Source organism: Cucurbita pepo, chromosome 3, assembly GCF_057944985.1.
Source record: "Cucurbita pepo subsp. pepo isolate OVF chromosome 3, ASM5794498v1, whole genome shotgun sequence".
Lineage (NCBI taxonomy): Eukaryota > Viridiplantae > Streptophyta > Magnoliopsida > Cucurbitales > Cucurbitaceae > Cucurbita > Cucurbita pepo.
The window spans coordinates 300,325-312,234 of record NC_141800.1 but is presented as its reverse complement, the minus strand read 5'-3'; the positions used below and the strand labels follow the sequence as shown (position 1 = coordinate 312,234).

The 11,910-nt window shown below is 36.2% G+C and overlaps 2 protein-coding genes across 9 annotated transcripts; one reads left to right on the top strand and one right to left on the bottom strand.

Annotated features, from left to right (window-relative positions):
- Positions 1–23: 23 nt before the first annotated feature.
- On the top strand, positions 24–4,172 carry LOC111790671 (Carbohydrate-binding-like fold). Of its 6 annotated transcripts, none has more exons than XR_002814531.2 (7): positions 38–471; positions 1,084–1,123; positions 1,206–1,366; positions 1,475–2,197; positions 2,829–3,188; positions 3,477–3,545; positions 3,832–4,172. XR_002814531.2 is itself a non-coding variant. In XM_023671671.2 (5 exons), the coding sequence occupies exons 1-5, from the start codon at positions 256–258 to the stop codon at positions 3,045–3,047; spliced, it is 1,359 nt and encodes a 452-aa protein (XP_023527439.1). In that variant the 5' UTR covers positions 38–255; the 3' UTR covers positions 3,048–3,234. The 6 variants fall into 6 exon arrangements, 1 of the variants encoding a protein (XP_023527439.1); XR_015420303.1 differs by having other exon boundaries at positions 3,828–4,172; XR_002814532.2 differs by lacking the exon at positions 3,832–4,172 and having other exon boundaries at positions 24–471; positions 2,838–3,188; positions 3,477–3,701.
- Positions 4,173–4,525: 353 nt separating this feature from the next.
- On the bottom strand, positions 4,526–9,633 carry LOC111790674 (cold-responsive protein kinase 1). Of its 3 annotated transcripts, XR_015420251.1 has the most exons (8): positions 8,803–9,628; positions 7,751–8,676; positions 7,449–7,564; positions 7,120–7,330; positions 6,635–6,872; positions 5,920–6,070; positions 4,846–5,666; positions 4,526–4,746 (listed from the first exon to the last, which is right to left on the bottom strand). XR_015420251.1 is itself a non-coding variant. In XM_023671674.2 (7 exons), the coding sequence occupies exons 2-7, from the start codon at positions 7,818–7,820 to the stop codon at positions 5,289–5,291; spliced, it is 1,164 nt and encodes a 387-aa protein (XP_023527442.1). In that variant the 5' UTR covers positions 7,821–8,676; positions 8,803–9,628; the 3' UTR covers positions 4,526–5,288. The 3 variants fall into 3 exon arrangements, 2 of the variants coding, with proteins under 2 accessions (XP_023527442.1, XP_023527443.1); XM_023671674.2 differs by having other exon boundaries at positions 4,526–5,666; XM_023671675.2 differs by lacking the exon at positions 7,449–7,564 and having other exon boundaries at positions 4,526–5,666; positions 7,740–8,676; positions 8,803–9,633.
- Between the last annotated feature and the right edge of the window lie 2,277 nt (positions 9,634–11,910).

Sequence of the window (11,910 nt, the reverse complement as noted above, 5' to 3'; positions counted from 1 at the left end):
TCGTGATCTAAACGTTTGCGAGTGGATAAATTTAATGAGAAGCATGAGATTCCTGGATTTGTTCGTATGCCCACGTGATCCCATTGGTCATTTGGGACACGTGTTCGTTTCGGATGATGCACGTGAGAAGTCGTTTTCCCTTATCCTCACGAGGCCCCACCGTTATATAATGGCAACCACCAGAAACTCCATTAAGGCGCGAGACCTAAGCTCTGAGAGTGTCATTGTCAGTGGCAGACTAAGATTGTGGAGAGGATGAAAACCCTAGCGACCTCGAACTCCATCATCGGTAACAATGCAGCTCCTTGTTCCTTCTCTGCTTCTTCGCTGAAAGAGCGTCTTCTTTGTGGAGGACCTGAATTCGTCTCTTACCGGAGGCATCGGAAATTGACTAGTTCTGGACTTCAGCATTTGGTATCGTTGCGCCGGGGAGGCATTGAATTTCTTCCTTGCTTCTCGTTTCATCAGCAGGTCTCTTCCTTTTTCGGTATCGGAAGTTCTTGCTTTGTGATTGTTCTACGGCTTCGTTTGGTTTCTTTTTTATTTTCTTGAAGAATCTTGGATTGTTGGATTACCTTCTTCACCGTTTTTTAATTATTATTTATGATTTCTTAATGTGTGATTGAGAGATAAGCTGTGCAAACTTTCTTCGCGGTTTATCTTGTTTATGGATTCTTGATGAATGATCGGGAGTTAAAGCTGTGTAAACTAAGTTACTGTAACTAAGAAGGAGCCTTCAAAGTGCGATTTTGCTCATATGAAAGTCTCTCACCGACTAAGATAGCGCTACGCCGTCGATCTTGAGTTACTAAACGAATTCTCTGTTCTTTATTTACTCATATTTTGTATGTCTCGACATTAAGTCAGTTTCTTCATTCAATAAAGGAGTCGGTTCCTGAAGGTTTAGGTTAGATCAAAGCAAGAATAAGAGGAACTTCGGAAGTCCAGAAATGGGCTATGCTTCAACAATATGTAGATTATTATTTCCAGAAAATCTAGGAAGTGATTGTGGAAAAGATTGTTGCAAGGATGTATGTATGCTAATAGAATCATCCTGATTTTGGTACAACTGGTTCTTTGCAGGCAGATACTCAGAATGAGGTAGTTGAGAATCAAGACACGAGTAAGTCAAAATGATTGATAATAAATGATTACTTCCTCTGGGAAAATAGCCTCATATTTTTGTATCGACATCTTTTATACAGATCAATCAAAGACAGTTCGCGTCAAATTCCAGCTGCAGAAAGAGTGTACATTTGGGGAGCATTTCTTTGTAGTAGGTGATGATCCAAGTTTTGGTTCCTGGGACGTTACAAGTGCAATACCTTTAAACTGGGCAGATGGGCATCTATGGGCAGCAGAAGTGGTAAGTAGAGAGACTCATCAAGAACATAAAAACCTCAATATAAAGAAACAAGTTTCTTAGACGATTTTAATATTTGGTCATAATTATTTTTTTTTCTTACCAAATTAGGAGATTCCTGTTGGAAAAGCAATCCAATTCAAATTCGTACTTCAAGGAGAGACTGGGAATGTTGTATGGCAACCTGGTCCTGATCGAACATTTCAACCCTGGGAAACATCTAATACAATCATCGTCTCTGAAGATTGGGATAGTGCTGAATCACGGATACTCAGTGAAGAAGAAAACATTGTTAACCAGGATGATCATTCTCCCGTTGTCCCAGAAAAGTTAATGATTGAGGATTCATCATTTGCTCTTGCCGATGCTTCAATAGTAGAAAAATCATCGGTGGAATTGCATGAAGTGTTGATTCTTGGCGGTAACATCTCAGCTTCAGAAGAAAATGGCAGTAATGTCTCTGCTTCAGAAGAGAATACCAAAGATATTATGGCATCGAATATAATCTCACCAAAGGAGAGCTACATTCTCAATACAAGTAACAAGGCAGTGAGCGAGGTATACAACAATCCAAATGGGGAGACAACACTTATATCCCCGAGTGAAACAAAGAGAACAGAGGAAGTTTTGGAAAATTATGAGAAAGAAGTAACAGCGAAGATCCCTGTTCAAGAAAGCTTTATCAACTATGGCGTTCCTGTTCTAGTTCCTGTTCTAGTTCCTGGTTTACCTCCAACACCAACAACCTCAAATCAGGATGCACCTCAACATGAAGTCAAAGATGATGGTTCCATCGATGGAATTAATGAATCTAACGATCATAAACTACCTGAGGTAACAGCTTGATGGCCTGACCTACTTTTACCATTTTTTTTCCTGCTTCAACTCTTGTTACCACAAAAATCGTCCTTGCAATTTGTGTGCATCGTGTATTGTATTTTTGAAGGAGATCCTGACTACAAAGGACATAACTTTTGATAGCTTAAATGTTTTCGAATCGATATGTGCAAATGATGAAACTTGACACTGGCCATGCAAGTTATCTTGTATAATTTTCGTTACTAAGCCTTGCCTATCGCTGTCATAGTTCTATGGCCTGATAATTCCAATGTTGGTATCTTAATTCTATTTTGCTTATTTCATACCACCAGCAATTCAAATTATCGCACAACCAAACATTTTTCATGCCATCAAGTATCGGTATAGCCTATAAGAGTAAAACATAACTGTGATTCTCTCCTAATGCTCTGCTTCAAATTACACGTTCAATTACCTATTAAACTTTTAAAACTGCAAATAAACCTGTGATCTAATATTTGATAGCAACTGAAATCACACTCTGGAAGCATGGGACTACAACTCACTAATTTAGTTCTTTTGTGCTATGATTGATTCAACCTCATCTTCTGCTGTACTGTGTTATATAATGTTCTTATGCCTCGTATTTCTTATGTATTAATCTCAGAACATACAGGATCCTGATGTTGTGGTAGAACTAGAGATGGAAGCGAAGTCAAGTTATGAAGAAAATGTCGTCCAAAGTGAAATTAGACAAGAGGATGACACAAATAAAATTGCGAATGAATCTGATTTGCAGGAAGTCAACGATAGTATCGTTCAGAATGACATAACGTGGGGTCATAAAACCCTGAAGAAGTTCTTCTCCAGTTTAAGGTTGCTTTAGCATCACAAATTCATTCTTATTTCTGTACTATGTTGTTCCCCAAGAAATTTTCAACTTACTGTGACCCAATTGGGTGGATGGAAGCTGCTGTTGGGAATTGTACATATGGTCTGCCACTTCACTATATTCTAATACTACTTGGTAAGATTACTCATATTCTAATACTACTTGGTAAGATTACTCCGTATTGAGTTTGTTTCAATTGGCATATTTTATATAAGGATAATAGATGGTTCACATATTTCCACAATGATATAATATTGCCCCATTTGAATACAAATTCTCGTGTTTTCTATTTTAGAATCACCCAAAAGACTCCATGCTTCTATAGATAATTTGTCTCACTTACCTAGTCAATGTGAAATTTTGTTTTGCACGTTTTGTCGAGAGATAAATATTTTATATCATTCTGAACGGTTACTTCGACAGGTGTAAATACACAGACTATGAAATTGGTTCATTAGCGAATCTGGACTGCAATGGTTTCGCAAGAATCTGGTAATTATAGTCTTTAGTCATTTGGATTGTATGTATATGTTTAATGTTAAATTTGAAGAACTGTTGTCATATATTGTTTTGCATTATAATTTTTAGCACTGCATCAGAACGTATGAGTTAAAAGTGAGTTCATAATTAAAGAAACTCTTTAGATCATGATGTTACTGTGAAGGGGCAACAACTGCGTAGGGCTGAAAAGTTGATCATTAAAGACTGCATATAGCGTACGCCACAAATAGTGTTGTTGGGTTGCCTAGTAATGTGTTATTTTGTCACTTCAAGGTAGATCTCACACAGAACAAGGCCAAATTAAATGAAGGTTGCCCTGGTTGATGATCGTACAGTAATCGATACTCCCAATGCGTGGGGGCATTCGTTTTCATTTAATTTAGTAGACGGCATCTGCATCGTTAACTGTCTTTCCATGTGAGTTTTAATTTTAGCCTTTCCAGGTGAGTTTTAATTTTAGCCTTTCCAGGTGAGTTTTAATTTTAGCCTTTCCAGGTGGGTAACTAATCGCGAATCCAGGTGTTGACCCTAATTGATTCAATTCTGAGTTAGCTTGGCTTAATTCTTCTTGTTCCTTACTATGACTACTAGTAGTAAAATTTTATAATTTTATGGCTAGATATTGTCCGCTTTAACTCGTTATGTATCATCGTCAACCTCACAATTTTTAAAATGCACCTGTTAGGGAGAGTTTTTTACACCAGTTTTTTACACCCTTATAAGAAATGTTTCGCTCTACTCTCCAATCGATCGACATGGGATCTCACGATGGTATCCGAGCAAGTCATCGGATGGTGTAAGACATTGGTCGGAGTAAAACGAGATCATCTCCATAGTAGATGCATTTTAAAATCGTGAAGCTAACAGTGATATTAGCCAAAGCAACAATATCCGCTAGACTTCTATTGTTGCATTATTCTCAATATGGTTGATTTGGTTCGTATGACTAAAATTAGAATTGAACCAAGGAGTTCGACAAAAAATTAACTCTTGAGGCCCATTTGAAACCAACTTTTGAAATGCTTAAAAATGTAGATATAGAAAAGAAAGAAAAATCATCGATTTAAAACTTGAAAAAGGTATCCCAAAGAAATGCTTAGATTCCCTAATTACGAAAGTTCAACTCAATATCATTCTTCACAGCTGGATCCAAGGAAACGTTGCATTATGCTCTCCCCCACTTTACCCCTTTCTTGAAGATGGAAACGTGGCATTAGCACTAGTACAAGTCAAACATCCACCAATAACCTTACACAACAAATTAATAAATAGACAATACAACAAAAAGCACCTAAATTGTGTCCCATTCTCCATGGTTTAATAAGTCTCCTCAGCCTTCATGGTTTCTGCGCCTGTTGAGCTCAGAAAAGCAGGAGACATGAGTATAAACATACTTTAACGGGAGGCACAAGTATTTCCTACCCGCTCAAGAAGTTCAATAGACGAACAGAAAATAATTTATGTATACATATAGACGGCAGTTATTCCCAAGCAAGTGCAGCAGCAACCTGCAAACCTTTTGATCATCTTCAACCCGTTCATCAAATCATTCACAGAATTGTTGAGGATTATTGAGAGTAGTACCACGTGAGCTAATAAGAGAAAGATTATGGGTTTACAAACAAGGAATATTATCTCCAATGAGACGTTTTTGAGAAACTAAAAGCAAAAGCATCTAAAGGAGGGACCTAAAATATTAAATACTACAAGGTGAATAGGAGCAGTGGTTAAGTATCACCTAGGAAGCATTTGAGTCAGACTGTTTGAGCTGTTAAATTGAGATGAAGATGGAGAAGTCTTCATAGCTTTTTTATATTTGATTCCATGGGAGGAGGATGTTCCCCCAGAAATAGAAGCAGCAGCAGCAGCACCATTTAACTTCCTAGTTTTGTGTCCTTTGTATACTCCAGGCTCTGTCAGTAGTTTTTCGTTAAGGTGTACCTCTCTTGAAAGCATTTCCACGACCTGCTTCATGGTTGGCCTTTGATTTGCTGCTGCTTGGGTACAGAAGAGTGCAACCGTAATGAAACGCACCACCTCGGCCTTTGGATAATTGATCAGTTCCGGATCAATGAGTTCTACGAGCCGTCCTTCTTGTTTTAATTTCCAAGTCTACAAGTTGCACAAATCACATTTATCAACTGACGTATACTGCAGGGAAAATGATTATACATCCACGTCTCAAATCCTTTTCACACAAATGAAGTGAAATATGATTGACGATGCCAAAAGAATAACTTGCCTATGTAAAAATCACTTACCCTTGGTGACTATAAAACAGTAGTACTCATGAAAGAAAAGTCACTTTCAACTCCATAAATGAATGAGCAACAAGTTATTGTTTTTTAAAAAAATGGAAATGTACCCATTCCACGAGAATCAACAACTCTTCTCCAAATGCTGCTTTGGTGCTGCTACTTCCACTAATTACTTCCAGCATGAGCACACCAAAACTGTATACATCTGCCTTCTTTGTCAACTGTCCTAAGAGTGCATACTCGGGAGCCAAATATCCACTGAAGGCACACGAAATGGTCAGAAAATACTTAAAGAGGAACAGAATATCATGCAATAAAAGATCAAGAAATTAGTGTTGTGTTTCATCTTGAGGGTGCGTGGATGACTGAAGAAGCAAAACCAATGACTGCAAACTAAAATGGGATGGGCTACCAGATCTTAAGAATGCAATGCACCTATGTACCACCCAGCACCTTTTTATTGGACCTTTTCACAACAGCCAATTCATGGCTACTTCACATTTGATCTCTCTTGATCAGATAAGCTACTTCCTGAGTGACTACTTGACCTTGGTAAACTCATTAGTCAAATCAAGATAATGGTGACTTTTGGTTCTTGAGTAGGCTGCATAAGCCATAAAGATAGCGGTGATCAACTGTTAAAATTCCCTTTTTGATTTTATCTATTTATGAGAACCGATTACTACACAGATGAAGCAGCAAATTAATTAGTAAAGTTTCTTCTCTGCCAAAAACAATGAGGAGACAATGGAAACAAGTCGTTCACAGCATATTTTCGAAGCAAGGTTCACAAATATCAAGATAATGAAAGACAGCGCTTACACAGTTCCGGCCACTCGAGTACTAACATGAGTAACGTTGTCCGGGAAAAGTTTAGCCAACCCAAAGTCTCCTATTTTAGGATCAAAGTTTCTGTCAAGAAGTATATTGCTAGCCTTGATATCTCTATGAACAACAGACGGTTCAGCTTCCTCATGTAGAAATGCAAGACCCAAAGCTGTACCGAGACAAATCTTAGCTCTCATTGGCCAATCCAGAACGACATGCTTACTCAATGTACCTGAAATCATAGTTGCTAATGATAATCTTATACTGATGATAATTTCATCAACTAAACAGATAAGACTGCAAGTATTTGTTTACAAGCTACATAAAGAATGGACATTGTCAGAAGATTAAACTGACAATAAGACACATGTTAACCGCACTCAAATTTCAGAATAGAAACAGAATTTCTTACAAGCATAAGAACGAATTTATACCGACCTAGGATAAATAAAATCCACTTGAATGCTTCGGAAGCTTACCAAGCAAAGTATTCGCAAGGCTGTTGTTTTCCAGGTATTCATACACCAAAATTCGATGCGTGCCTTCGACGCAACAACCGATAAGTTCAACGAGATTTTGATGTCTTATATCTGATATCATATTTATCTCGGTTAAAAATTCACGAGTTCCCTGAGTAGATTCTGCAGACAGTGATTTTACTGCAACATTGGTACCATCCCTCAAAACTCCCTATCCTCGCAAATCAATGACAGATTCAAAATGTATCAGAATTGATATGGGAAAGGTACCTAGAGGGAACAAATTACAGGAAAGAACACCATAAAAATTAGATTATCATTTGTCTCACTTTGTAGACAACTCCATAACCTCCAGCACCTATTCTGCTTGATGGATGAAAATTACTAGTGGCTGACCTCAGTGAATTATAAGAAAAGATGCGTACATTGTTGTTAACAGCAATCCCTAACCAAGTACAACACAGAAAATCATTTCAATTTCAAATCCAAAGAGTCGAAGTAATTACTTATAAAAAAAACCTTTTCGCCTCACCAAACAATCAGAATTTGTGGTAACCTATTTTAAAAGTTATAGAATATATAAAACTAACCTAGAATCAACAAAAGAAAAACAAAGTTACCTGATTCTCACCTTCTGCCGGTTCCTCTGAGCTGCTATTTCCTTTACAGCAATTCAGGATTGCAAAGCAACAGGAAGCCATCGTTGCAACAGACAGTGTCACTCATCTACACACAGACCACTTTTAAGTTGTACCACACAACTCAATGGATCAAAAAACATCAAAATTCAAGAAAGATTTCTAAACCCCTTGCAACAATTAGGAGAATCGTCACAGAGATGAGCCAAAATGAGCTGAGCGTCGGCACCTAAAAAGGCTAGATGGTAATGGAGACCCAAAGGGGCGCCCAAGAAAAGGTGTGGAAGAAATGCCAACGGAGATGGCGATTGCTCAAATTTAGAAGAGATTGAGATGAAATGGAGTGACTAAATGATCAAAAAAGTTGAATGATTTACAGAAAAGACAGAGCTGTCTAATAGAATGGAAACATATGTTGATCGTGTCAAATTTCAATTTCTTGGGTTTTCTTGGGTGTGTTAATCCAAGGATTCAAGGAAAAAAAAGTTCAAGGGAGAGGTGTTTTAAGGAACCAAAAAGTTGAATTTTTTAAGGAAGTGTCGTTGGGTTGGTTAATATATCACGATAAACTAAAATCGGAAGCAGGGTGACCATAGAATCCTTCTGGTGTCAAAACACTTTTTTCAGTTTACTTTTTTTCTGGTCAGAGCAAGAAGTTCATACTGTATTTTTGACATCATTTTTAACTTCCAAGGCCCACGCAATTTGAAGCTTACTTTTTTTTTTTTTGGTCAGAGAGAGAAATTCATACAGTAATTTGACATCAGTTCAAAGTTCTAAGGCCGACTGTGCTTCTAGAATTCAGGCGCTGGGTGAGCCTCATAGGAAATGTCATTACTACCCTTGCATCTTCAACTCCTACGTCATTCTACATTTCCCATGACGTCGGAACTGAAATCACAATTCACAACAGCTTTTTCTGGGGATTAAAAATTCAAAAGAAAAAGAATAAGAATTATATGTGAAATGTCATTACTACCCTTGTCAGTTTTCTGGGGATTAAAAATGCAATAAAAAAACCTGTGCGGAAAAACAAATAGCATACCACTGTGACATACTTCGCCAATTAAAACCGCTGCCAACCACCTCTGCTGTTCCATGAGATAAAAGGCTAGAGAAGAGAGAAGACTTCAGAATTTTCCGTCAATAATTTATTGGTTAGGAGAGGGCTTGTCCGACAGCAAATTATATTATATTTTCCATATGAATTATTAAAGGAATAAAACAGCTTTATTTCCTAGGAGCAGGCTTGACTTTATACACATACATTACTATTATTTTTTATATAGCAATGATATTTGAGACATGTCAAGAATAAAAGTCTGTAAATTCTGAATACACTAGCCCATACAATATCTTTCCAAATACATGAAAGTATGCCAAAGGTTGACATTTCACAATAATAATATGCCACACTTCGTGTTACATAGAAAATTATTTATTATAGAATCTATAAGTATACAGGAACATAGCATAGGGGCATTGTTCCGGACTAGTTAAGTAGTTGACTTACCTCTACTTGGCGAGCTCCTTTTTTCTCTTAGTAAACTACTATACATATGCATATTGTAAACTCTGCTTTTATGGAAGAGCCGACTCCACGGAATAAGGCTTCCGCTAGGGGAAATGAGGCTTTCGTTCGATACAAAAGATTCATTGGGGTGGTTTGTTTTGGCTTACTAATCCGATAGAAGAAGAATCACATGTATGCGTGCTAATTCATTGCCCAAATTCTTTTTCAACCCATCAAAATATAACTTCTTACTTAAAATACACAATTATTTTTGTTCTAACTTCTTAGTTGAGTATTAAAATAAAAGTGTTCTCTTACTGTATTTCATTTCATATGTCCACAAATTTTACCTTTATTTATTTATCTTTTTCTTTATTGACTCATAAAAAGATCGAGTAAAAAACAGAAATAAACAAATGGCCAAAAAGACAAACTAAATAGCAATAAGAAAGAGGTTGGACAATGATCACATTACGCTAACATTATTGACAAAGAAAAAAGAACCCTTCAACATGGTCAAAAGTTATTACCAACCAATAAACAAATGAACGAATGAAACAATAAAATACACGAAAGTCGTTACTTAACTTTATTTATTTATTTTTAATTAATACAATTTAACCGTTACCTTTTTTTTTTTTTTTTTTTTTCCTTCAAACCTTGAACAAGAAATCCTAAATTCAAACTTACCCCATCAGCACTTCATTTAAAATAATAATAATAATAATACATAAAACCAAAGATAAATTTACATAACATCACCTGTTTTGCAAATTAATGGGCCGCGGTTTCCTGCGACTTCTCAAATAACAGATGCAAGAAATCTGCGCGGGAAAAGAATAGTTTTAGGTAATAATTTAATCTTAAAGTTTAGTTCGTTAAAATCTAATTTTTGAACTTCCTATAACAATTTATGCATGTATTTTCAAATTTGTAATAATTTAATCAAGTGTCATTTTTTTATTGCGTAATAACTTAATGTTTGTAGGTTATTAACACACTTAATCCTTAATCACATTATTGATTAGCATATGTAAAAAAAAAAAAAAGTAATAAATAAATAAAATGATTAATCTTACAGATATATATTACCATACAAACTAAATTCTTAAAAATTTTGAGGTAGAGAGACTAAATTATTACATATTGAACTTAAAAAATGAATTGTCATAATATTGAAATATAAGAACCAAATCACAAACTAAGTTTATTGACTAAATTGTTTTATGAAAATCTAAAAACTGAAAATGTTATTTAACCTAACATGATTCCGAGACAACTTTTACATACATTTTTGTTATATTATTTATAATTATCTTTATATATAATCTGTAATAACAATTAAATATATTTCTCTCATAAAATCATGTAATGTGGTTAGCGATCACAAGTAATAATTTTGTCAATATATCACACATGGTTGTACGATCAAAATTCTTAAAATAATTTCAAAAACAGAAGTAAGCAATCATTTTGAACTCAATCTACCAAAACAAGTCGGTCACATGAAGTTGCAACTGTACTCATCCTAATAAGAACTTTTAACGCCAACATCACATCCTCGTTTCTGGGTGAGGCCATTCATCAAAATATGAGTAATTGCAGAAAGATGGGGAGAAGCACACACATTACGTGATGGTCCTTGGTGATCAAATCTCCACTATATTTTACTGCCTACTTGGTTACAGAAGAAGAGACCTATCGGTAACAGAGGGCTCACTTTTCTTACTAGCATGCAGTTGATGAAATTATATGAAAACGACGCCAACGGCAACAATTTCCAACGCCACACTATTCAAAATTTGGTGACAGGATTACTATTTATCAGAGAATATTCTAGCATGGACGGAAAAGTAAGGACCAGCAAATGGTGTAGTATTAATCAGACCTATGAAGCTTCGGTTGGAGATTACGACCCCTCCACAATGATATGATATTGTCCACTTTGAGCATAAGTTCTCATTGTTTTGCCTTAGGTTTTCCCAAAAGATCTCGTACCAATGGAGATGTATTCCTTACTTACAAACTCATGATCATTCTCTAGATTAGTGAATGTGGGACTCCCTTCCAACCATCCTCAACAATCCTCTCCTAGAACAAAGTACACTATAAAGCCTTTCATGAGGCCTATGCATTCATCAAACAACCTCCCCTTAATTGAGGTTCGACTCCTTCTCTTCTCCGGAGTCCTCGAACAAAGTACACCATTTGTTCGACACTTGAGTCACTTCTGACTACACCTTCGAGGCTCACAACTTCTTTGTTTGACATTTGAGGATTTTATTGACATGGCTAAATTAAGGGCATTACTCTGATACCATGTTAGAAATTACGACCCTTCACAATGGTAGGATATTGTCCACTTTAAGTCTAAGCTCTCATGACTTTGCTTTGAGTTTCTCCAAAAGGCTAATAACAATGGAGATATACTCCTTACTTATAAAAGCCAACGTGGGACTCCTTCCCAACCCTGTTCAACCCGAAATTGAAAACAAGGAAATGTAAAACAGAAGAGTAGAGAAATCTCAATGAAGACCTGACTAACATTTTCCCTGAAACAAGAAGGAACTAGTAACTCGCTTCCATATTTAGCCATAGATTTGATTCCTAAATCCGGAACTTCAGTGGCATCAGTAAATG